General features: G+C 38.7%; 2 protein-coding genes across 2 annotated transcripts in view; both read left to right on the forward strand.

Moving 5' to 3' along the window:
• Positions 1–2626: 2626 nt before the first annotated feature.
• On the forward strand, positions 2627–5504 carry LOC126335856 (uncharacterized). Its single transcript, XM_049999328.1, has 3 exons — positions 2627–2983; positions 4901–5024; positions 5482–5504. Exons 1-3 carry the CDS (start codon positions 2627–2629, stop codon positions 5502–5504), a joined length of 504 nt encoding a protein of 167 aa, XP_049855285.1.
• Positions 5505–7982: 2478 nt separating this feature from the next.
• Positions 7983–27794, forward strand: part of LOC126329358 (uncharacterized) — a 66734-nt gene continuing 46922 nt past the window's right edge. Inside the window, exon 1 of the mRNA XM_049996148.1 lies at positions 7983–8289. Within this exon, the coding sequence (XP_049852105.1) occupies positions 8076–8289 (214 nt within the window). The 5' untranslated portion in view covers positions 7983–8075. The remainder of the gene's footprint in view (positions 8290–27794) is intronic.

The raw sequence follows: 27794 nt of genomic DNA on the forward strand, positions 1-27794 counted from the left end.
CCTGACAATTAAATCTATACTTGATGTAAACAAATTTCTCTTGTTCAGAAACGCTTTCCTTGCCATTGTCTGTCTACATTTTATATCCTCTCTACTTCGACCATCATCAGTTATTTTGCTCCCCAAATAGCAAAACTCATTTACTACTTTAAGTGTCTCATTTTCTAATCTAATTCCCGCAGCATCACCCAATTTAATTCGACTACGTTTGTTGATGTTCATCTTATATCCTCCTTTCAAGACACTGTGGTGCTACAGAAGAATGCTGAAGATTAAATGGGTAGATCACATAACTAATGAGGAGGTATTAAATAGAATTGGAGAGAAGAGAAATTTGTGGCACAACTTGACTAGAAGAAGGGATCGGTTGGTAGCGCATTTTCTGAGGCATCAGGGAATCACCAATTTAGTATTGGAGGGCAGCGTGGAGGGTAAAAATCGTAGAGGGAGACCAAGAGATGAATACACTAAACAGATTCAGAAGGATGTAGGTTGCAGTAGGTACTGGGAGATGAAAAAGCTTGCACAGGATACAGTAGCATGGAGAGCTGCATCAAACCAGTCACTGGACTGAAGATCACAACAACAACATATTCAACTTACAACTATAAATTAAACAGCAAATAAAAGAGCAACTCAAACAGTTTTGTTTGTATATCTTTGCACAAAGGGAAGAGTATGTAGTAACGAGGGGTAACTGAAGAACGCGTTGAACGAATGAGTCTTTCACGCAGAGACCCAAATACCCCTTTGGAAGGCTGGCCGTGAATTAGCAATTGCAGTGAGACTGTGTGGAAACTTAACGAGACGCTTAAACTACATCCTTACCGTTTTCAGTTCTTACAAATTCTAAAGCCTACCGACAATAGTTTACGTGCCAACTTTGCAAACGAAATGTTGCTGCATGACGATGAAGATCTTCTGGATCGTGTTGTCTTCAGTGATTAACCGACACTTCACATAAGTGGAGTTCGGGAAACACACACAAAGTGCGGAACTGGGGGTCACACAGTAACTGGGTGAGTGGTGTTCTGATTCCAATTTCACATTAATTACAAACTACACAGTAGTCAAGTAAACACTATTACCACTATCCTGTATATGAAAATTTTGTGCATTGTAATCCTAAATATTAACCAAAATTTGGTAATATGAAATGCCTAGATGATTTTTCTATGCAAACGGCGTTGCGGATACACCGGTTCCCGTGCGATCACCGAAGTAAAGCGATGTTGGGCGTGGCCGGCACTTGGATGCGTGACCATCCAGCGGCAATGCGCTTTGCCATTTTTCGGGGTGCACTCTGCCTCGTGATGCCAATTGAGGAGCTACTCTACCGAATAATAGGGGCTTCGGTCGAGAATACTATCATAACGACCGGGAGAGCGGTGTGCTGACCCCACGCCCCTCCTATCCGCATCCTCCTCTGAGGATGACACGGCCGTCGGATGGTCCCGGTAGGCTAAATGAGTGAGTACATGATTCTTATAGAAAGTATAGGATATTGAAGCTTGGTTAAAAAACAAGCCAAACCTATCAGACTGGCAGTGTGCCTACAAATTTGATTTTTACAAACATGTACTTACTCAATACTTTGTTTCTGTGCTTCGGCCCCTTGCGGTTTTCAGGGCCTCGTTTCTATATGTAGGTATACATGAAGGCAATTGTGAACGTGGAGAAGACCAGAAACCTCACAAACTTCAGCGAGCGGACTCCTGTTGCTTATGCTCGCTTTCCGATACAGTTGTTGGTTACAATCGGTGAAGCAGACAACTTTACAACATGCTGGGTAGTCCTCTGGGCACATGCTATAGCTCGCTATCTCGTGCACATCTAGCATTTGCCTTGTCCTGTACAAAATGCAACGTATCTCTAGAAAAAATTAAAGTATGAGGGCCGCGCGGGGTAGCCGCATGGTTTTAAGCGCCTTGTCACGGTCCGTCCCGCTCCCCCCGTCGGAGGTTCGAGTCCTCCTTCGGGCATGGGTGTGTGTGTTTCCCATACCGTAAGTTAGTTTAAGTTAGATTAAGTAGTGTGTAGGCTTAGGGACCGATGACCTCAGCAGTTTGGTCCAATAATATCTTACCACAAATTTCCAAAAAGAAAGCTATGTGAAAGACAGCTTTTCCTGGTGTAATTTTCTCTCTGTCTGACATGCTACGTGACCCTTTTTCGATTTGGATCCTACAAGCTGCATCCAAGATGATGACTTACAAAAGAAATACATTTCTCTAGGTTAATGTAAGCGCGAGATAAGCCATTGCAAATGTAAAATGCTGAGATAAGCCATTGCAAATGTGAAATGATGGTATATTTATAACCGATGCAGCCGCCAGGATGTTGAAAGCAAACATGCAAACGTACATGCACTGTGTTAAACAGACGCCGCATGTCAATTTGTGGGATGAAAGGGAAGAGAAGGGTAATCAACCTCAAAAACCTGGAAGAACATTCCTCGAAATTCCAAGAAGTCCTCCAAAGCAAGTTCCACGTAACTAAAGATGGTAATTTGGCGGAAATTCAGTGCCAAAACTGAAACCCTTTTCAACAGGGGAGAGAAATGAAAATCTAAACCGATCGTGACATGGTAGCGTATTCCGAACTATGTAAGGCATTGCGAAGAAAAATGAAAACTGACATACAGACATTCACTGAAGACACCTTACGAGCAAGCTTGGAGAACAAGACAAGTTTAAAGTCAGCCAAACGCAAACTCACAATCGGTAAAAAGCAGATTATCGCACTCGGTGGAAATGACAGTCGATTCACTGAAAAGGAGGAGGTTTTGAAGTTCATCAGAGACTTTTACAGCAATTTGTATAGCAATCCAACGGAAAATTTGAGCGTATCTAAATTAAATGATGTACCTAGTGTTCCAAATATACTCCCATCGGAAGTAAAGAGTGCTCTAGATAGCATGAAGAAGGGAACAGTGCCGGGTGATGATGAGCTCAGTATTGACATCCTCAAAGTGGCTGGAGAGGTAACAAAAAATCACTTGGCAAAAGTATTTACTTCCTGCCTGCACTATGCTTCAATCCCACTATCGTGGAGCAAGGCTAAGGTTATTTTGATAAACAAGAAAGGAAGTATTCACAATATTAAAAACTACCGCCCTATCAGCTTGCTCTCAATTTTGTACAAAATTTTCACAAAGATCTGGTTAAACCGAATTAATTCCACCCTAGACTCAGCCCAACCTATGGAACAAGCAGGATTCCGAAGCAATTTTAGCACTATTGACTACATTCCGACTGTCAGTGAAGTGATAAGCAGAGCGAATGAATACCAACTGCCTCTCTGCATTGCCTTTGTTGACTTTGAAAAGGCATTTGACCCCAGCCATGTACCTGTCCTCCAAGCTTTGAGTGAGCAAGGAGTGGGTGCAGCATACATTGAAGTGCTCAGGAAAATCTACGAGAATTCTTCAGCTTATGTTAACGTCGGCGAATCAACTCAAGAATTCCGCATCATGAGGGGTGTCAAGCAAGGCGACCCCGTCTCCCCAAAACTGTTCTCTGCTGTATTGGAAATGGCTATGTTATAGCTGAGCTGGGAAGGTAAGGGAATTAGAATTAATGGGAGAAGGCTTACCAACTTGAGATCTGCTGATAATATTGCCTTACTGGCCAAAGACTTCGCAGAGCTCCAAAACTTAGTTACAGATCTTGCATCGGAATGTCAGCTGGTTGGCTTGAACATGAACCTTTCCAAAACAAAAGTAATGTCCAACAAATGGGTCCCAGCTGGAGATGTGAGAGTCAAGGACAGTCTGTTAGAGAAGGTCGGTGAATATGTCTACCTTGGCCAGATTATAAATATGAAGGGAGACATAAGGCCAGAAATCTATCGACTCATCAAGCCTGGCTGGTAAGCATTTGAGAAGAATTCAACAGTATTCAGATCAAAAATGCCAGTAAATCTGAAGAAAGCAGTATTTGATCAATGCATTCTTCCTGTGATGACGTATGGCTGCGAGACATGGGCACTGAACTCATTTACAAAAGGGAAAGAGGACAGCACAGAGAGCCATGGAGAGATCAATGCTGGGCTATACAAGATAGGATAGGAAAAGGGGAGATGACATCTTAGAGACAGAAGGTTCCTTGAAATGGCAGTGGGGTGGCCACGTCACAGGAAGAAAAGACAACAGATGGACGAAGCGGAGTCCGAGAGAGCACCGGAGGCCTAGAGGAAGACCACCAGACAGATGGGACAAAGACATCAAGAAGATCGCTGGTAACACCTGGCAGAGAACTGACCAAGACCGTCTCATTTAGAGAAGACTGCTGAAAGCCCACCTTAATCCACGACTCGAAGAGGCCACATCATTTAATGACGGAGTTGGCTAACGAAGATGATGATGATGATGATGATGAAAAAGGCGCCCAACAATGAGGCGAACGTAGCAATCAGCAATGAGCTATAAAAATATGTCTCTCGACAGCTTAACAAAAACTAAACAGCGATCAACAATCATGCATCAAACCTTTAAAGTTCGGTCGGCCATCGCGTCATGAAAGTCAGTACGGTTTGTATTGTGTAACAAACGAAGCCGCCGACGGCAACAATGATATTTCCAAGAATGAAAAAGTTCCATTGTCACCTACCTATAAATCAGTAACTAGTGTGTTGTTCTTCGTGATCTCTGAAGTGTGTGCAGGAGGAGACCATATTACCACAATGCCGAAGGAGAAGAACAGTAAAGCTTATTTACTTCGACAGTGGACTGATGGAAATCCTATTCTAACAACAGATGGAAATGTAGTATTGTGCTAAGTGTGTGAGAAGCACGTAAGTTCTATTTTTGCTTTCTCAAAGTGAAAAATCAATGTGATTTTCGAGATAGTTTTTTACTTAATGAAAATAAACTCACTTTATTTTCATACCATTGTTATAGGTGCCCCGTGACAAAAAATTCCAGATTACACAACATTTACAAACAGCTGCTCATAGAAATGATGGTAATAAAAATATCTCCAACATCCAGACAACCTTACCAGCAGCATTTTGTGCAAGCAGAAGTAAAGTTTCAGCCAACATCCCTTTCAATAAATTAAATAATCTAGAATTTCGATTCTTACTCGAAAAATATACCAAACGAAAAGTTCATGATGAATCAACAATAGGGAAACACTATCTTGGCAAAGTTAACGAAGAAGTAAGTTTAAACATTTATTTAATGAAATTAGTTTGCATGTTAGCTACCCCCATATCTCCCACCCTCCATTTAAGTTTCAATAAAACTTTTCAATTTTTTTAAGAATTTTAAATCTATTACACAAAAATATTTTAAACTCGAAACATAAAATTTCGTAAGGCCTGTAGTGTCAACGAGTTTATGATCAAGAAACATTTGTAATATTTTTTGTTATACTTACCCTCCTCCCCTCCCCATTTTGCACTTGTGTCCCCCCCCCCAAAAAAAAAAGTGAGACCCATATTGCCTTTACAAATTTTCAATACAATAATTCTTTTCAGGTAATACAAGAGATCAGAGATGATATTGGGGATACAAACGTGTAGTTATCTGTAGATGAAACGACTGAGTGCTGACTCATGTGGGAGATATATTGCAAACGTTGTCGTTGGAAAAATGACGGAATCTGAACCAGTAACACCTCATCTCATTGTCTCCAGAGTACTGGAAAAAACAAACCATTCTACTATTGCTAGCATTGTTCGTGATGCATTACGCGTTTTGTGGCCCGTTAAAGAAAACGAGGAAAAACTCCTAGTGATGGTTACAGATGCAGCAGCATATATGATTAAGGCTGCTAAAGCTTTGCAGGTATTTTATCCCAAGGCAGTTCATATAACTTGTTTAGCACATGCTCTTCACCGACTGGCTGAAGAAATTCGAGCGTATTTTCCAGAAGTAAATGCCTTAATTTCCTCTGTGAAAAAAAAGTGTTTGTGAAGGCCCCATGAAGAGTAAAACTATTTACTGAAATTATGCCAGGTGTTCGTTTATCTCCACAGCCGATCACCACGAGGTGGGGAACATGGATAGAAGCAGCTCTGTATTACAGTCAGCATTTAGACGACGTGAAAAGGGTACTGGACGTGATGGACAGAAAGGAAGCAGCAAGTATCCCAGCTGCAATTAGTGCTTGCAATGAGGAGAGTCTCCAGAGTAAATTAGTGTTTATTAGGACCTATTTCAGTAAAGTCCCAGCCACAATCACACGTTTGGAAGAAAAAGCAATACCTCTGTTTTCTGCCCTTGAGGTCTACGATACACCTGTCGATGGAGACATACCAGGAGAAATAGGAAAGTCTGTGAGAAAATTGAAGCAAGGAATCCAGGTTTAATGTTTCTTCGGGATGTGAATAAGATGTTACAAGGAGAATCTGAAAAACAGCTTAATGGTTATTCTGTAAGTGACGTAGCCTCTTTTCGGTATTCTACTATGACTTCGTGTGATGTAGAGAGATCTTTCTCTTCGTGTCAAAACATATTAAATGACAGAAGGAAATCGTTTCTTCCAGAAACCTGTGAAAAATATTTAATTGTTTATTGCAATAAAAGCAACTGATGCTAAAATAGACTAAGAGAAAGGGACAAACAGACAGTAATAAATATTAACTTTGTTAATTAATGTTTTAAGAATATTTGTATTATCAGATTACTTTAGGAGGGTTAAAAGATGTTGAAGTAATGAATTTTATTTATTATGCATGTTTTAAAGTTTTTAGAGCATATTTATCAGATTTTTAATGCATAGATACATGCATATATCCATACTTTTCAGTGCATATAAATCCAAACACTAATAATAACTGTGTAAGTCGCACGTCATTTTATCTACATTTGTAACATTTAGATGTCACATGAAGATTGCATAAGAAACCGAAAGTCGGTTAATGACCAAATGCATATAATTTTGCAGAACATTGGGAACTGTCCTCTATTTAATGTTACTCATCACTGAGTTACAACAGCAGTTAGTCGACATTAGTGAAACACCTATAGACCTAACGTTCGTGTAAATGTAGATGACTGCTTATTGTTTCTAAATGGAAGTCAAATTCGTACCGGGTATTACTTAGAGCAGGGAGTCAGATGGGATTATGAAGAAAAACTGTGTGTAAAATAATAAAACTTCTTGAACGTTAGTGGTAAATCATACTTTACTGGAAACTGGAAAATTGTGCACCCCTTTCCAAACGTTATCGAATGAGAAAGTTCATCATCCTAATAGGGAAAAAAGCACAATTTCTAATGACAACTAAAAATCTGTGAGAATTGACCATATAGCTAAATATTCGCCTCATTGTGGTGCTGTCATTGGTCTACAATCTTCTTTCGATAACTTGAGCCTTTTATGATATATTACGAAAATATACGTTCAGTCGGCCATCCTGTGTGTAACTAGAACCGACGTAAGATGACCACCGTCGTCATACTTCATAAAACAAATTATACTCGAATAACTGAACCGGGTTAGACGTCACGTTAAATAAGTCACTGTGATCCCTAGACTATCATTTAGGTTCAACATCACGTCAGATGGATCTTGTCATGATTCGTTCCATTGGTGAATACATGTAAAATGCCAACATAGGCGGTAAATCGAATGGCTTTTACAGAATACAATCATATCTCATAGGTCGCTCCAACAGAGCTAAATGATAACTTCCGCCGTCTTAATCTGTCGATCCTTAGTTGGTAGTAACATTATCTGAAGCTCTAGAGCACTGATATAAGACGTACGCGAATTTTGCATCTTCTGGCTACCAGAGGAGAGAACTAGTAATTAATCTTGGGGAACGTGTAATATCTCCGACCTCATAAGATTAATGTAACGTGAACTATACTTCTTTCTTTGGTTAATCCATTCATTCAAGTTGTCTAGATTAAGGTTAGCTGTATTTATTTCTCGCTAACATAGCTCACTACTGGTAACTGGTACTGACTCGACGTCCATTTATCGAAGCTTGACGCGCTGTCTCCTAGCTCTTACGCAAGAGAGAATTTCATGCGGCAGTGATCTGTGTGAGTTATGCCGCAGTTATTGTGTAGCCGTTCAAGTGATCAAACGTGAAGCTTCGGACACTACTCGCAAAACGTGATGCAGCGCTTCGCCTTCGTCTTAATTGCAGTACTGTGTGGCATTCGCAGTGCCGCATCGTATTTCGGCGACGATTTAATTTTACATGGAAACAATTTACATTTGGTTGGAAACCGAGGAAAAGTTTACGGTGATAATTGTAACGTTGTTGGTGATTCTTGTGATATCTATGGAAATGATGGAAAAATAGTGGGTGACAATGGTGTTATTGTTGGTGCGAGAGGAATGATCGTGGGCACCAACGGAAATATAACTGGCATTAACGGTAAAATAACAGGCTCTAACGCAGGAATTCAAGGCGATAATGCACATGTTATAGGCGACAATGCTGTTGTGATAGGCGATAATGCTATGGTAACTGGTCACAACGCAAGAATTAAAGGGAACAATGGTACAATTATTGGAGATTATGGCTCTATTCAAGGTAATAATGGCGTTATTCGCGGGTATAGGGCTAGTATAGTTGGAGACAATGGAAAAATTTATGGTAAAGGTGGTACCATTTCTGGTGAAGGAGGACATAAATATGAGAAGGACAATCAAGTTGCGAATTCCTTTGGCACCGTAATAACAAATTATTACTGAGTGAAAATAGGCGCTACTCTGACAACAAATGACTGCAAGATAGTTGCTAAAAACCTTTATGGAGTGCATTGAAGTGGCACACGTACGCCTATCTCACATACCAATATCAATTATATGTACATGACAGTTCGTGTTGCTATTTTCTTATTATATTGCCTTGCAGAATGTGAAATATTAGACAATAATGAATCATATGCAAAAATAATCATGTCCCCTATAAACTTTTATTTTTCTTCCTGTTTTTGCATGATGAGTGACATATTACTCTTACGATTTTATCCACATAATGAGCAATAAATGATTTGTGTTGATCAACAGTTCAATGTTTACTTCTATGCTAATGGTGCCACAATTTATTGCTTTAATTTAAAAAGTTAGGCTAATATTATTAAAAGTCAAATATTGTTTCATATCTGAAGTTCAATTCAAAATTGAATATTACACCGATACATGCTGACAGAATAATTTGAATGAAGCATTTTGAAAGCACTGTACTTTGTGTGCTCTGTGTTATACATTATGAACTGATTTAAAGTACTATTTAACAGTGAAAACTGAGGTAATTTTATGTAAAGCGAGCTACTGATATTTTAATTCTGTTTTGAACCATTTCATGAAAGTTTCACAAGATGTTAAGAGGAGAAAATCTTTTACAACTCAATTATAATGTCTTTTTCTGTACTCTCTCATTTCACTGATTTCATCCAGTATAGATCAACTTTAGATCAGCTGTTGTTCCAGAGTAATCAGTTTGCTTCAAGTGTTGTACACAGCAAGACAAGATGAATATTCACCGATAAAATTTACTTTTGGAAGCAAAATATTTGATTTTATGTGTAGAAGGGAGAAGTAATGGGAATAAGATTTGGCCACAAAGAATATACTGGTGATTGGGGTTCTGATTTAAAACAGTGCCTGGAGACGACAGTGGACAATGTATGTGAGTTTTCTATGTCTGATGAACGACTTTGTCTGAAAACTGAATATTTATAGCAATCTTTCCATTTGTCAGTATGCAACTCAGTGCCCGCTCTATGTGGTGAGTAGCAATCTATTGCTTCTATATAGCTGTTATTCCATCCTCGACTTCCCATTGTTAGGGTGACTTAGCGTTGTTTGACCACAGTGGTTGGCAGAAACTAGAATTCTCCCCATTTTATTTTCATTGTCAGAGTTTTTTGTATCTATATTCACCACTTTTTTCTTCCTCATTGCTATACACTTTCTGAAAAGGTTGTTAGACTCTTTATACCTACATCTCTTTTCTTTTGAAGATGGATTCTTCTATACAATGTGTATATTTATCAATGATTGTAAAGTAATATTTCCTTTTTTCTTCTCAGGATAACTTATTTATAAACAGTTGAGAGTGTCATACACTGCTTTACACATGCCATAATTTGCAGATTAATTTGAAAGCAAATGTAGATACATCTCACATTTGCTGACCCCTTTAACATAAGTAAGCACTGCAGAACTGTTATTGTCCATAAAAATAAAACTTCAATTTTACTTCACCTTCTAGTTATAATCACTGAATGAAACCCATAGAATGTAAGAGTTACTTCATCACTTAAATTCACATCATTTGTATCATGATATCTTTCAAGCAATTTTTATGTCTATATTTCTGTGATGAGCTATTAGCTGTTCTAAATATCTGCTCAAAGAACCACTGCAAATGGATCACTTGAACCATTCCCTTCTTTTCCCCTGATCTCCGCCATTTTCCCTGCATGACTGGATAATGGTGTACAAAAAGGCGTTAACCAAATCTCTATTTACATAATGGAAATATATACTCACTTCAGTATCATTAATTTGCACCTGTCGTTAAGTCAGCCAAGAGTTTATCAAGGAGTCATTATCACACCGCCTCTGTCACCCACTGTCTGCAGGGTTGCCACAGGTTCTGTAAATCATGGAATTTGAAACACACCAGGGAAATTTGAAGAAAAAAAAGAACACAGGAAAGATCTCGTTTTTGTCTCAGTTGATGAAATGGTTTGTTTACTGATGTGTTATGTACCGTCACTGGCTGGGCGCAGTTGAGTATGTGCACTGCTTCGATAGTCTTTCATTCCTACTGCTTCTCCCCTTCCTACCAGTCCCTTGAGCTGGCAGTTAGTGCTGCCAACACTTGTCACCACTAGCCTTGCAGCTTCTTATGATGGGCAGCGAGGCGTGAGGAGTGATTTGTTTGCATCAAATTCCCAGAGACTGTATACTTAACAGCCAGAGGTGGCAGTCGTGTGCCTGAGTTGTGTCTGAGTGATTGTGTGTGTACTCTCATTTTCTGACAAAAGCTGTGGCTGGAAATTTAGATGTTGAGAGCACTGTTTTTTTCTACATGCCTGTCTGCAGCTTAGCAATCATCTTTGCAGTGTTTATATGTTTATTTATTAGCCACCCAGCATCTTTACCATGCAATTGGCTTCATCAAAATACATTTTATATATTCATAAAAGTATAGTTGTTACTAATTTTTTACGTTATGCATTATACATACATATATTAAAAACAAAGATTCCAAGACTTACCAAGCGGGAAAGCACCGGTAGACAGGCACAATAAATAAAACACACAAACACACACACAGAATTTCTAGCTTTCGCAACCGACGGTTGCTTCTTCAGGAAAGAGGGAAGGAGAGGGAAAGACGAAAGGATCTGGGTTTTAAGGGAGAGGGTAAGGAGTCATTCCAAGGAGCGGATTGGAATCTTTGTTTTTAATATATTTTTCCCATATGGAAGACTCTTTCTATTTCATTTACATCATTATATATATCTTTTCAGTAGTTAGTAATTTTTACATTTTACATGCATCATCATTTTACATACACACATAAATACATAAACTTCTTAGAAATCAGATTTCAGTAATAATCAATATGTAGCATACATTCAAGAAATAATTATACAGTTTTTCACATTTAATTAATGGTTGTTACACTATTTCTTTGTTTATTCCATTCAAGAATTAATTATACAATTTTACACACTTAGTTGATGATAGTTGCATTATTTCATTGTTTATACTTTCCTTCCAAATTACTTTCAAGATATCTTCAATTGAGTAGTATGCTTTATTTCTAAAACATGTGTCTAGTACCTCCTTAAATTTGAAGTGGGTGAGGGTTTTGACAGATTGTGGCAGTTTATGATATAACTGTAGACTTAGGTGTTTTGGACTGTTGTGTGTCAGTGATAGCCTAGAATATGGCATATCAAGCATTCATTTGTTAATAGTGTTGTGCAAATGTGAGTTGCTACCTATCCTCATTATTATTGATTCTCTGAGTATCTGAACGAGTTATCTGTTGCATGGATTGATCACCGTGGCTTCATTTCATCAACAGGCTCTCTGTGGCTGGCCACATGTGTGGATTATCCATCACAGGCCGAAACTGATGGCTGTTTCTGTGGGTATCTAATGAATCAGGCCTGCCTATCTGAAGCCATTTGATTCCCATTAATGTGCAGGCCCTGCCTGTTGGATCTAGTCTCACCGATCTTCCGCAGGCCGGGTCTGTTTGTGTGTGGTGTAATGCAGGGATCTTCATGGTTCATCCTTGGACCTAGAACTGTGGGACTCCTCAGCAGGCCAGAGACCTTGGGCAGTGGATTCCAGGAATTGCAGCTGCCTTAGTGCAAGTGCATTGTACAGCGTGGCGTTTTCAGAACGTATGGACGATAAGAAGAAGAAAATTGTGTTAGCTGCTGGTGGTTTGTACAATATGTACTCATATATTTCTTGAAAGAAAAAGCACATAATACCTGTGAAATAATGGATATAACACAGTAGGTAATAATTGACAATAACGGACATAGTGGAACTGACAGTTTATTGGGGTCACCTATAGAGTACCGTCAAGAGGTCTGTCTCACGACTCCAAGGAAATGCACATTTTTATCACTAAATGTGCTATGTTTTATTGAAATAAAAGATTATCTGTGGCCTTCATGAAACACATATACCATTTGGCTTGCTTTCTGCAACTAAAAACAGTTCATTACAAAAGATGTTGATGTTAGTACTTAAGATTTTTGCTCACGTCAGGGAATACCATCTGCTTGTAAGTGTTCTTTTCCTTTTTTTAAAAAAATATATATACTTCCTCATTTACACTATTGTTTCTTGTACCATAGCTGCAAAGACAGATTGTCAACTTATGTCTTAACTTACACTTGTGAACTCAAAATCTGTCCAGGAAAAATGCTAAAACTTGTCTGGAAATCAGAGTCGTATCAGGGAGTTTCACTTGGGGAAACTTGTAGCAACTGGTCTGACTTATGATATACTGGTTGTACACTTCGTCCTTCTAGGAACTTGACATCAACTCCGCATATTCTGAAGACTCCTTTGCAAAAATGGAAGACCATTATTCAGAGTGTACTTATACTGTAAGCTGGGTGCCATGGTAAGAGGAGGCAGTGCTTTTGACCAATAGCCAGCATGCTATGAGCTGAATGCAAACTTCTGCTCCCAACATTCTACACGCAGGGGCAAAATAAAAGTGTGTGCGGTCAGTAGGCATGTATGTGTGTGTATACATAAACGATATTGATTCAAATGAATAAACTGAACTTTGTAAAGAAACATAAAACTCTATCTTAAACAGTACAGGAGGAATGTTCTATTAAAATTGTTGAGGCTTTTGTGACCACTTGCTGACATATTACTTGTTGGCTAGTGTCTTGGGATCTGCAGCCAATGTTTATTTAATGATTTTTCTAAAGTTTCACCAGCACATGTGGCTGGCATTTTCAAAGATTCATCTTCCACTGCCAGAGGTGGTCTGCAGATTGCAAGACAAAAACTAACAGGCAGTGGGTTAGAATGTTCTATTTCCCTCATCATTCAATAAAGTCTTGCTGCTTATTAGTCCTCTTACTAATCAAATCATTACAATAGTACAAAACTCCATTGTGGCACCATATTAAAACAAATGTTTTAAGTGGCATTTTTACAACTAAAATAAATAATACTGCAAACTCTCACATGCAATGATAAGTGCTTTTCACAAACTAAGTTAGCTCTAAAGTAATAAGACTGCTGGCCAAGCATGCCACAATATATAATATTACCCATCACTTAATTCAACACCTGATTAGGCTCAATACGTTTTCCTCTCCTTACTTGGCGCCTTCCAGCTTCTATACAATCATTGTTCCTTGGTGTTTACTATTTACCTGCCACAAAAAGATTGAAGGCACTTACCTGTGCTTCTGCTCATATATGAGTCTGTGAGGTACCATGTTCTTACAGCATCTGTCCATGACTCTCAGAGTTTTTCTTATCCTTCATTTGTTTCCATTCCACTTAAGGCACCACATCCCAAATGTAAACCTACGATATGTAACACTCCCACCCTATTACAAATTGCCTTCTGCTAAACAGTGTTCACAATTTTTAATACATCTACATTTACTTTTTATTTCCAAATGGCATAGACACTTTTTCATTGCTCTGCATAGGGCATTTATCAATCCTTGCACTTTAAAATCACTATTTTTAAAAATATAAGTTTTCTTTTTCCCATAATATCATATCCCTGGTAACTCATCACAGTGAGTGAGTGTGTGTGTGTGTGTGTGTGTGTGTGTGTGTGTGTGTGTGTGTGTGTGTGTGTGTGTCCATCCACAGTTTTTAAAAAAAATCTCCAACTACTGCTTTTTAAACAGTTTTGTGACACATGTACAATACAGTCCCCTTATCTTTCCTAACTGAGATTCAGTTAGTATCACAGCTTTCAGGTTCTCTACTGAAAGGACAATTTGAGGTTCTTCATATGAATGAAAACAATGTTTACATTCTTGTTGACTTTGACACTCACTCTATGGGTGTACATCAATATTGCTTAGCTTATTATGTGTAATTGATAGCTTGTGATGTATTATTTTATTCTCTTTTCTCCCTGGCCTCATAAGTTTATTTTTGGAGCTACATAATTTTTCTCCTCCTCCTGGCCAGTCAATCCGCATTATCAAAGTTTCACCTACACAGTTATTTCACAGTATCTCTAATGGAGCCACCTCTCCCATGGAATTAAGAGCTCAGTAACACTTTTTTAATTCTCTAACCATTTCTACCAATTTTGGGTATCTTCTAGCCAAATTTTCTTCAGAAATGTCAATCTGCCATCCACTTGTACCTTTTAAATAAAGATAAATGATTCAACCTCCACTCTGGTAAATAGATGCCCCAGCTCATGAATGGTTTTCTCTTCTCTGTCTGTCCATGGAGCGTATTTAGATACCAAATCATGTTTTACATTCTCACACACAAAGAATTCTCAGGCTGCTGGTTGAGCATCATAGCCTGATACTCTCCTGTGAACCCATTTTACTAGCATGAAACATTCTCCTGAAATAATAAAATTTCCTTATATGGAGTGTACATTTGTTCTGCAAAAAAAGAGTCATAATCCCCATTAATGTCAATCCATCAAAACTTTCCCCAGAAATATAAGCAGCAATTCTTTTATACCACCCACTCCAATATTATCACTGACATTTTGTACTCCATGGAAGGAAGGGCCACCTGTGCAAGCAGCCATGTACTGTACTAACTTACTGCAACCACTGTGTGGCATTCTATGTGGGTATGACCACTAACAAGCCATCTGCCCATTTGAATGGCCACAGTCAAACTGGGCAAGAGACAGCCGGACCATTCAGATGCTGAGCATGCCACACATAATGTGCCTAGCTTTAATTGCTGCTTCATAGCCCATGCCATCTGAATTCTTCCTACCACGACCAACTTTTCTCAATTGCGCCTGTTGGAACCCTCTGTGCGACATATCCTTCACAAGTGTAACCCCCCTTGCCTTAGTCAAGGCTAGTCTCTGTCCCTCACCTGCTTCTATCCCTCCTCTGCCCCCTTTCCAGACCCACTACTGTGTATCCCCCCCTATTCCGACCACCTGCACAGACCTTTCCCTCCCCTATTTTCCCTCAGCACTGCACTACTGATGCCATGCTACACCTAGCAGCCCACCATCCTGTCCTCACCATGTCTCAGCACATTCCCACAGGCAGCCCTAAGGCATCTTCTACCAGCCACCACACCTGAGATCACTATTTATGCAGTGGTGCCACAGAATCTGGAAATGACTGTGACCATGTGTGTGAGTCGTACATGTACGTATATGTGTGTGTGCGCATCACTTCTTCTCTACTCTTAAGTGCACCTGTCTGTCACCCAGTACTTCGTCTACGTGCTGAGTAGCAAGCTATCCAATTGATACTGTTGTTTTTATTCCATTCTGGATTTTCCACTGTTTAAATAAAGTTCCATCATACACTACCATATCTCATTCTTTCAATTATTTTCTTTGGTACGGACTCAATTCTAATGGGTAGCTATATGCTGTTAACTTTTCATTTCTTTGGAGGCCTGGTAAATTTTTATACACATCCTTAACTTACCCTTTGATACTCATTTATTTTCTTACAGAGTGTATACACTCTGTGACAACCAGTAAATCAGAGAAAAACCCAGGAATTGTTTCATCCAGGAAAATTCTTTGAATAACTCGGAAATCTTTTAGAACCCTGGCAATTTTTCATTGTTTTAGTTTTCTGTTAAATTTTTGTAATTTTGACTTGTAAGAACTGATACTCTAATAAGGAGTTTAATGTAGCTCACTATTGCAGAATAATAGTGCACCCATAAAACATAAATCACCAAGTAGCACCAAAATAAAACTTCAATTGCATTGTTTGTAACAAGTGAACAGAGTGCACACACAAACATCTGCTGACAGCAAAATCTGTCAGAGGCTTTAGGACGAAGGCTGTGCAATACTTCATGACAACCAACTGCTTTCAATGAGCCAGACATCACAACTGCTTACATTTGCAGGATAATATTGTAAATGGTGGTTTGAGAAGCATTATTTTCAAAGTAAATTTCCTTTTGCACAATATAAAATCTGTTATGTGTGAGAATGTGTGATGTGATGTGTGGAGTGTTTGAACCTCATTCAGAACATAGGACTATGAGGACCAATCACGTAGAATAATTTTGGGTCCAGAAAACCGAGCATTTATACCATTAGTATGTTTGATATGTCATAAAGAGTAACACACTAAAAGTAGACCAACTTTCAAGGTTAGTAATTCACATTTATTTTAGTTATTTCATAGTCTAAAAATTATGCAGTAATGATGGTAAAAAGCATAATTACCCTTCAAAAAAGTACAAGGTGAGTTCTTCACCAATTTTACATGAAATTGGTTTTTCTATGGAAAAGTGGAAGAGCACAACAGAACATTTATTCAGGCAGATAACTGCACAGCAGTGAAATTTATAGTTCTGCTTATTAGAAATATTCAGCTGCTGCAATTTAAGCTGTTCTCTTAGGATGCTGCCTAACCACACCCTCGTAAGAAACAGCAAAAAATTTTGACAACCAATATTGAATGTGAAAAATTGCCTTTCTTGTAATTGTACTGTATGTATGTTAATTTAAACTATTAAGTCTTCCTATTTGTGTATTCATACAACTTAGCATTGATGTAGCTACTGGCTGACTATATCACATAATCTATGCTATGAATATATGCTGTCATTGGCTGGCAATATAATGTGACATGAGCTATGATTGGCTGACAAAAATGTATCACAGAGAGATTTCAATTCTTCATTAGCTACCATGCTGTATTTGGTGGAATTCGTATTTATACTTTGGTAATACAGAAGTATGCAGTGTACCTGATACTTTGCATCAAAGATCTTCCAAAAACACATTGTCTTTTTTTGCTGCATTTTGTTGCTTAAGGTACCAGGATGTTCTACACTGGTGTATAAAACCTTAACCATTCAAAGGGTAGATGAGTTTTACAGCTCCAAGGAAAAGTATATTGTCACTTAGCACAGAAACAATGTACCTTTCATCTGAGGCATAGTGTACTTTTAGCTGGAGAAAATTTGTATTTTCACCCAGCATTTTCATACACATGTCAAATATTCTTTAAACTCCAGAATGAGATTTTCACTCTGCAGCGGAGCGAGTGCTGATATGAAACTTCCTGGCAGATTAAAACTGTGTGCCCGACTGAGACTTGAACTCGGGACCTTTGCCAGGAAGTTTCATATCAGTGCACACTCTGCTGCAGAGTGAAAATTGCATTCTGGAAACATCTCCCAGGCTGTGGCTAAGCCATGTCTCCGCAATATCCTTTCTTTCAGGAGTGATAGTTCTGCAAGGTTTGTAGGAGAGCTTTTGTAAAGTTTGGAAGGTAGGAGATGAGATACTGGCAGAAGTAAAGCTGTGAGGACCGGGCGTGAGCCGTGCTTCGGTAGCTCAGATGGTAGAGCACTTGCCCACGGAAGGTAAAGGTCCTGAGTTTGAGTCTCGGTCGGGCACACAGTTTTAATCTGCCAGGGAGTTTCATTCTTCAAACTGTTGCTCTCCTGCATTCACACTTAGCTGGACCTTTGGTGTAAGTGTTCAAAGCACTCCTGGAAAGATCCAGATAGCATGGGTTGTGAAGCAGCCATTGAACTCTAACATATTGTGTTTTTTGCCACTGCTAGCTCAACTCTGCTCTTGGCCGCAGTCTGGTAGTGGCCATTCATTTCTGGTGGACAGCTAGTTGTTCGTCATATCCACATAGTGTGGTGCACAGAAATTGCAGCATAGCTGATAAATCACATGGTTTCTGCCACAGGTGGCCTTGCTCTGATGGTATAGAATTAGCATGTGTCAAGACTAAAGTAAGATGTGCTGGATGTGTGAATCAGTCAAGTCTTGCATGTGGGTCTTCCACAGGGATATGACCCTGTGGGTATTACCCTGTGGCTAGGAGCTGGGAGTAGGGGTGGCACAGGGATGGACCAGCATGTGGGGTAGGTTGCGTGTGCTGTGATGTATCGCATTTGGAGGGTAGGAAAGATTTGGCTGCCCATTTTCCTTTGAGCTTCCTCATAACCAGACGTTCATAAAAGCTGATTCCAGATATGTTTTCATTGTCGTATGTATGTTATATTAACTTCATCACAACTGAAAGTTCGTAAAAGCATAGCTTTATGCAAATAAAAGCCAACAGCATTCAAAATTCTGCAGTTTCTGCCCTGTCTAGCTTTAATATAAAACTATCCTGTCTTGAGAAGGCTCTCCATCATAAATGTGCAGTTATTGGTGCAAGTTACTCATTACATGCCCTAATGTCATACAACAAGTTCTCACAATCTCTGAAGTACTCAAAAGTACTACATATGACAGTTCATTTAAACTCATAACATTCTAATTTCAACCAAAATATTGAATTGTATTCTTTATTCTATGCTCAGAAATGTCAACAGCTCAATGTCGTAGGTAGATGGCACAATTCACTTGCGGGATAGTCATTTCTGCTGCCCTAAAGTAATATTCTCATTCTTATTATGATGACACTTGTGCATATTTTGAGGCAAAAACTAAAATCACACAAGTTTACACATTCATTCACTAATTCATCATATACCACAATTGCACTTTTTCACCTGTAAACATTCATTACTGTAGAACATCAATTTTCATAGACCGCACAATTCAATCACTCACATATTGTCCAGTCTATACAAACATTGACTGATTGCAAAGACAGAGTTTAAAGCTATTTCTAGTTTGAGCACATACACATTCATTAGGGCAAGAACACACTTTTAACCCACTTATGTGGATGTGCAAAGTTGTACACAGACACACACAGACACACACACACACACACACACACACACACACCACTCAGAAACACTACCCACTTGACTTCAACACAGAAGTTCAATTCACTTGTGTGAACTCAATGTTAGCAATGAGCCTTCATCTGCTTAAATACAGACACTTGAAGCGAGGCATGTCTGTCTGCCTTTCAAAATCATTAATTTGTCCTTGAGCATTTTTGTGACCAGAAGAGGGGAGACACTTCTTTTTTTGTTTTCATTCAGTGTCACTGGCCTTCACTATCACTGTCACTTTTATCTGAAAGATATAGTATGTTTTATTGTGTTTTATTATATTTCTGAGACATACATAAGATAAAAATGCCGTTGCCCAGACAACACCAATGGTGAACTGGCTTTCCCTACTAGGCTGCCAGCAGTTCAGTTGCTAAAGTACCTCTGTTGCCAAACCATGGATAAACTGTATCATGTGGCCAGGCATTAGATGCACCTATTTTCATTAGCTCCTGTTGTAAAGTGATGTTTTCTGGTGTTGAAGTGTTCTGCAATAATCAGCTATTGTGAACAAGTGTTTTGTGCTGGTGTTGCACTGATAATTAATTAATAATTATAGTGAAGCACATCTGAACATGAGATTCAAAATAAAAGTGCCCATCCAAGAACAAGATAATGTTCTACCCAAAATATACCCCCAAATTCAACAACAGTAATGCCATACCACTCTGTTGTGATGAATAACACTCCAACAATGCAGTGGAGGAAATCAGATATTTTGCTTTGGGTACAAAGAAATGTACTATTGATTAAAATGCAGCTTGTGTAAGGCGTAGTTAATGGAACTTGTCCTCTACAAGCCAAAAACTCTACACTACTAGGTCAGTGAACTGGTTAGCAGTAAGGGGCATAGGTTTTGTAGGCTTCCTCCAAATCATGCTCATCTGAATTTGACTGAGAGTATATGGGCCTACATGAAAAGTAATATGGCAAAAGACAACAAGAAATTTATGCTCTTCGAGGCTGAAAAGCTGACAAAAGAAGCCATTGCAATTGTTACATGACAGGACTAGCCTTGAGTTGTTAGTCATAGCATGAAGGTAGTTGAGGAGACATCGATTCATGAAGGACTGTGACAGGTTTTAAACACAGCAGAGTTTACAAGTATTCATCTTGCTAACATTCTAATATAGTTGAAATTATGACAGAATCCTAAAACTGTATTATTAAACCAGCCGCTAAAGTCAAGACAGCTCAATAGTTATGAGAAAGCCCCTTCTCAATATAAAAATAGGCATGTAACTTCTTCACTTATATCAATGCAAAACCCACTGGGACTCTTGTTTCATCAGCTACTGATGGTCCTTGAAAGTTACATTATTTCATTTAAAAATTATAGTTACTTGAATATTGTGATAGATGTGGAAGTTATACATATTACCCATATGGCAAAATAATCTCCTCGTTGTGTGCTATAGTTTTTGCCAAAATCCTGATTTGATATCTCAGACCACTTGTGAGATACAAGAGATTTATGAATATTTCATTCTGGCTTTTTCACCATTGAGTGTTCATGGCAGAGCTCTTTACATACATTCCATTTTATCAACACTGGAGAAGATAGAAATATTGTTCCAAGTTTAAAGAATAATTCAGTACGTTGTCTAATTTTAAAAAAAATAATAAAAAAGAACCATTAAATAGCCGAGATAGCATAGAATATTTCTTTATTTAAAAAAAAACTGCTTTCAACAGTCTTTATTGCCATATTCAGGTCTTAAAAAAACTTTTTGTTGTAAAACGTGTTTGTTTCATGCTGAACCTCACGCTTGAGATATCAAATCAGTGAGGTTCAGTGCAAAATGAACATGTTTTACAACAAAAAGTTTCTTAAGACTTGAAGATGATGGCAAAGTCTGTTAGCCGGTTGTATTAGTAAATTTTGTTTATGTAATCTTGGCTGTTAAATGGTTTTTTTACAACTAAACGAGATCACCATTCAGTACTCTCAAAATGAAAAAAACTTCTATCGAAATTTCATACGCAGCAAGATATAACCTAACATGCACCAAATGTAAATTCTCAGTGAACACTATTTTTCACTTCAAACTGTAAGAATTTCTTGCAGTACTGTACCTAGTATCAAAAAATCTCCATAACTATGACCATTAACAAAAGTTAGGCAATTTGTCATGAAGCTGAAGATGTGTGAGAGTCAGAGTTTATTACCGATTTTTTTTAAAAATTGTTTCACAAAGATTGCTGATCAGCCACCTTGCACAGCTTGCTGTTCAACGCAGTCAAACAAGCTTGACTGGTTCTGTGGCGAGTAGGCCTGATATTATCATCACCTGCTGACGCGTTCAGCACATGCTGGTAACTATGCTTCTCTCTGCTCACTGGACTGTCAGAAGTAACAACTTATTTTAAATGCACTATGGTACACTCACTCGAAACAACAGGTTTGGATATTTTTAATGCTGTTAAAAATTGGGGGGTTTCAAAAATGCTCTGCAGTTTGTACTGGTAGTGTACCAGCTATGATCAGTAGTGTAAATAGCTTCATTGGTCAGTTATAAAAAAACATAATAACTTTTCACACTACAATAATCATCAGCAAACACTATGTGAGAAAAGTGTGAGAATGCTGCCCCCAATGAAAAATATTAACAAAAATTATGAATGTAGTATACTGAGGAAATCCATCACTATTTCATGAAAAGCTTAAGCAGTTTTTGGTGGAAGATGACATGGTATATGGAGATAGAATTCTTCATTTTGAAAATCGTTGGTTGAGTGCAGGAACCAGTTTGGTTCTTTATTTCCCTTAGAAGTTTTCAAGTTTTTTAATAAAAAGGTAAAATTGGATACTTCAGTATTTGAAAAGAAACTGAAGGGTTCACTTACTTTACCATAATTGGCATTTCTAATGAAAGTTATCATTCACTTACATAATTTGGACTTGGGTTTGCTTATAGAGAGTAGGTAGTGCTTGCAATTCAGTAAGAATGACCATCATCGCTGCAACTGGCCGGTGCTGCTGTGGCTGCAGTAAGTGTGTGGATAGAGTCAGAAGAGGGAAGCATTGGAGAATAAAGAATTCAATAGAGAGAAATGATGTGAAAGTCACACTTTGCCAAGCCTGAGTTAAGTGTTTGCACTGGCAGTACTTGGAATTCCTCCTCCTGAAGGTAAATCCTAGCCAGCTATTTTCTCCTTCTAATATATCTAATTTATATTAAGTTTGAAACAAATAAATTCTAGAAAAAGGGCCTGAAATGTGGTTAACTGTAGAACGAGCAAAATTGCATCTTGAAAGCATACAAGGTGCATCCCTGTTGACTTCGGTTCGGTGAGACCTACCAAATAAATAAATAAATAAAAAGATACCTGATCTCCAATCAATTACTCTCTCCTCCTTGAGAAAGGAAGCTGTGGTTTGGAAAGCTATGAGTGCTGTTAATTGCTGTTATGTTTTTATATTGGCTGTACTAAGGTATGTGTAAACTAAAAGTAAATATTGACCTGCCCATCTGTCCCTAAATAACCAAACAATAAACTACAGAGGAGTTATGCTCATCTTATTCTACTGTAGTGAATAGAACTATTCCAGTGTACTGTTCTCAGTTTCTCTGACTATCTTTGTTGTCAGTAAATATATGTTTATTGTTTGACTCAGACCTGATAAATTTATTGAGGTGATTCCTTCCCTGGCATAAATACCTCTATAATTTGTTCATTAGCTTCTGGTGTCAAGCAGTAGGTAGTATCCCCTTAACGTTGCAAGTTATTTGACATGTTAACTGTTGTTAAAATATCTTCAGAATGATGAAAAATGAGAAACAAAAGTTTCTCAATGGTAGACACATGACTCTGAGGTACAAAAAGTAATGTATCACAATGAAAGTGCACAATAACGGGCACTGATATAGTGCTTGGAATTTTCAGGCAGGGATATAAATAGCTGTTTATTGAGGAGACATTGCAATGAGGTGAATTAAACAAAAGTTGAGAAAGAGTATTAATGAAATGCCTTATGTTTGGTTAAGTTGCTCATTGTTCAGGCTTTTGAAGACATGAATTTCTGCAAACTTTCATTGAGACAATTCTCAATCTTGTGCAGGAGTGAGATGACTGAAATAGGTTCTGTCAGTCTCACCTTGCTTTTTTATTTGTACTGTGTCTTTTGTAGTGTTCTCAGAAGTGAAAGGAAAAAATTCAGAGAATCTTGAGATCAAAAGTAAGAAAAATGTTTACAGTTTGCAATGGGCAAATGCTGGCCACATAACATCAACAGTGAAATAAAACATTGAATTATTAGCTTTTCAGGAAATAAGAATGTTCCCTGATTTCTGAGATTATCCCAGCACAACTGATAACTATATTTCCAGGTGCCCATCTGAGTTGACACTTCTATTTTAGTGCAACACATTCTGATAACTAACTCAGTAATCTTCATCACGTGCTCTCTCAGTAGGTAACATAATTTAACAGATCAGAATCTTCTTCTTAGAATCTGTAATACTACAGCCACAGCAGTGTCTTTATAGGCAGGTGGGATGAATTTTTCTTTGTCCTTTCATAGATATTCATGGAAATGAAACAAGTACCAAAAACAAAAATGCATGATCAAGGGTTATGCAAGCCAAAACTGATTACAAACAGGAATGTACACTGATAACATGACAATATCTCACAATCTGATTGGTGTCCAGTCAGTGAGGCACACAGAAACACTGCTTGTGGCACCTGATGAGGAAAGTACTGTGAGTAAAATTCAGTCATCAACTTGACTGGACACACAAAAACATACTGCCTCTAAAGAACAGTACTTTTAAAAATTATAGGATCTATTGTTTTAAATAAATTAATTTGTTTAAGAAGTCTTATTAGCTGTTTGTCTTAATAGAATATAATGGAAACAAAGTTTTAAAATCATACTGAAGTTTCCTATGTCAGGCCACCAAGTTCATAATGCTGCCAGTAGATGACACACACAGTTTATCAGTCACATGACTTCACGAATTTGGTGATTTCATGTAAAGGAGAAAGTTATACCCCAGCAAGGTGTAGGACATTATTTGCACCAGAATAAACTTGTGTGACATCATGATGATGTGTACACACCGAATCTTTTCTTTCTTTGAATGTGAGAAACGGCCAATTTCACAAAAGGACCTAAAAATATGGCGTACGAGCAGTAAATTGACACCAGTTCACATATAACATTGTGACTTGGCTGGTTAAATGTTTTTATGCTGAGGGCACAGGTTCTCTGTTAGGGCCTACCAGAACTCTGACATTTTTTTGTTGAGAAAATGCTAGTAAGTTGTACCATGGTGCAGCGTCCATACTACATTCAGTGAGGACAAAGTATAGATAACCAGTCATGGAGCAATTAAGCAGATTAGTGTATTCTGACATCCAGGAACTCTATGGCATCATGGTATATCTGCTTTTCATCAAAAACCAAACTAAAAGGACCTGGGTACTACAAATATTCTTTACAGTGGCCTTTTAAACACTTATATAATGTATGTTTCCTAAAAAGTGTTCTTTTGCGTAACACCGAAAAATTATTGTAATGTCCAAATTATTTTTACTGAAAATTTGCAAAGTCTGTCCTGCTGTACATACTGTGTTAGTTTTAAAATAGTAATCAGTATTTACCTTTAAATTACATTCAAAAGGAAGTCAAAATCTAAGTGTCTGGCACAGGGTTCATCGATCCACCTTCATAATTCTCTATTATTCAAATCTCGTACAACGCGCGGAAATGCCCAGCCCAAATCCTGTATCATTTCTGTGACACTCTTTCCTATATTTCGCGATAATACAAAACATGCTGCCCTTCTTTGAACTTCGTCGATGTACTCTGTCAGTCCTATCTGGTAAGGATCCTACAGCGCACATCAGTATCCTAAAAGACGAAGGACAAGCGTGATGTAGGCAGTGTCCTTAGTAGATCTGTTACATTTTCTATGTGTCCTGCCAATAAGACGCAGTCCTTGGTTAGCCTTCCCCACAACATTTTCTACGTGTTCCTTCCAATTTAAGTTGTTCGTGACATGATCCATTCACGGCTAGATGCCTGAGATCGCTGGAAACACTCTTACATCCCACAGACTGAACGTCTGGGCGTCCACCGGCAGCGCACCGGTGCTGCAGTACAGCGCCACTGCTCTGAGACCAGAGAAAGTAAGTACTACCATAAATGCGGCCCACTGCCGCAGACGCAGAAGCGTATGTCAGCCAGAGACAGGCCTGCCAGCTGTGGAGGCACCTTCACATGAGAATCCAAATGGTAGGAATTCTAATGCTATCAATATTCCCAGCACTAACACTTGTCATATTGACTCTTCTTAGATTTTCACGCAGTATGCTTTCAGCACACGCAGTCCCAAAAACAACTCAATGCAAACTGGGTATTAGTTCACTATTCACCCATCCAGGGGCACCTGTGAGCCAAATCGTCATAAGCTGCGGCAGACCAGAAGATTTCTATGAGTCTCCAAACTGGGGAACAAAGGATGGATCAGCCCCAGCCTGGAACAAAGGCGTCCACTGAGATTTGTTTCCGGGCCCAACCTACTTGCTTGCGCTATGCTTTCTATGGCAATCTCCAAACTCACAAGAATATTGGAAACCAGGCACATACACTATCAGTGTAACTACAATTAAATTTTATGATTGCTGCTGCAGTCTGGCACCCAGCGATGTACTGGAAACGTCTCCTGGTGACAGCTGTGGTTCTAGAACGAATCTCAATATCTGCAGCACACATAATTTTCCATGTAAAATCTGTCTCATATCCTTACTGCTATCAGTGTGTTGAATCTATACATCCTTTATGACCGGTCAAAGCTATTTTCTTTGCACGTGCCAGACATTAAGCCACTGTAACTTTACAGTACAACATATACACATTTCAGACAAGCAGCGCCGTTGTCTTTTATAAGTGTACAGCACTCGAAAAAAATATGTTATGCCCACACTCACACCAGCCAAGTGCCTCGGTTGTCCTCAGTTCTAGGAAATTATTTGACGTTTTAAGTCTTCCAGTTAGCTCTTCCGGAAGCTGCTGCATCCTGCCAGGACTCTCTCAAACAAGTGTTGTAAAGCACAGGCATTCAGCACTGTGTGATAATCAATAGCGCTCACATGGATAAAAAGGTTGGAAAGAAATCACCGATATGGGTTGGTGTACTGTAATGACCACTGAGTCGATAGTGCAAAAAAAAAAAAAAAAAAAAAAAAAAAAAAAACAAGACGGCCTGCTTATAAGGTATAAGTAGGGGGAAGCAATATATTCGATATCTCACCCAGAAACGCACCCTCTCGAAATCTGGACAGCAAGCAACACCGCGATGCAGAGCGCCTCTCTTGCAGAGTCTGCCGCTGAAGTTTGCTAAACATCTCCGTAACGCTATCGCGCTTACCAAATAACCCTGTGACGAAACGCGCCGCTCTTCTTTGGATCTTCTCTATCTCCTCCGTCAACCCGACCTGGTACGAATCCCACACTGATGAGCAATACTCAAGTATACGTCGAACTTGTATTTTGTAAGCCGCCTCCTTTGTTGATGGACTACATTTTCTAAGGACTCTCCCAATGAATCTCAACCTGGTACCCGCCTTACCAACAATTAATTTTATATGATCGTTCCATTTCAAATCGTTCCACACGCATATTCCCAGATATTTTACAGAAGTAACTGCTACCAGTGTTTGTTCCGCTATCATATAATCATACAATAAAGGATCCTTCTTTCTATGTATTCGCAATACATTACATTTGTCTATGTTAAGGGTCAGTTGCCACTCCCTGCACCAAGTGCCTATCCGCTGCAGATCTTTCTGCATTTCGCTACAATTTTCTAATGCTACAACTTCTCTGTATACTACAGCATCATTCGCGAAAAGCCGCATGGAACTTCCGACACTATCTACTAGGTCATTTATATATATTGTGAAAAGCAATGGTCCCATAACACTCCCCTGTGGCACACCAGAGGTTACTTTAACGTCTGTAGACGTCTCTCCATTGAGAATAACATGCTGTGTTCTGTTTGCTAAAAACTCTTCAGTCCAGCCACACAGCTGGTCTGATATTCCGTAGGCTCTTACTTTGTTTATCAGGCGACAGTGCGGAACTGTATCGAACGCCTTCCGGAAGTCAAGGAAAATAGCATCTACCTGGGAGGCTGAATCTAATATTTTCTGGGTCTCATGAACAAATAAAGTGAGTTGGGTCTCACATGATCGCTGTTTCCGAAATCCATGTTGATTCCTACAGATTAGATTCTTGGTTTCTAGAAACGACATAATACGTGAGCCAAAAGCATGTTCTAAAATTCTACAATAGATCGACGTCAGAGCTATAGGTCTATAGTTTCGCGCATCTGCTCGACAACCCTTCTTGGAGACTGGGACTACCTGTGCTCTTTTCCAATCATTTGGAACCTT

Source organism: Schistocerca gregaria, chromosome 2 (assembly GCF_023897955.1).
Source record: "Schistocerca gregaria isolate iqSchGreg1 chromosome 2, iqSchGreg1.2, whole genome shotgun sequence".
Lineage (NCBI taxonomy): Eukaryota > Metazoa > Arthropoda > Insecta > Orthoptera > Acrididae > Schistocerca > Schistocerca gregaria.

What these genes read in the sequence shown, in the direction of transcription:
- LOC126335856 (XM_049999328.1), top strand. Translation starts at nt 2,627, where the DNA reads ATGAAAACTGACATACAGACATTCACTGAAGACACCTTACGAGCAAGC. An exon ending in TCCTCAAAGTGGCTGGAGAG is followed by an intron (nt 2,984 to 4,900) that starts GTAACAAAAAAT and finishes CCATTGTTATAG; the next exon opens with GTGCCCCGTGACAAAAAATT. An exon ending in AGCATTTTGTGCAAGCAGAA is followed by an intron (nt 5,025 to 5,481) that starts GTAAAGTTTCAG and finishes AATTCTTTTCAG; the next exon opens with GTAATACAAGAGATCAGAGA.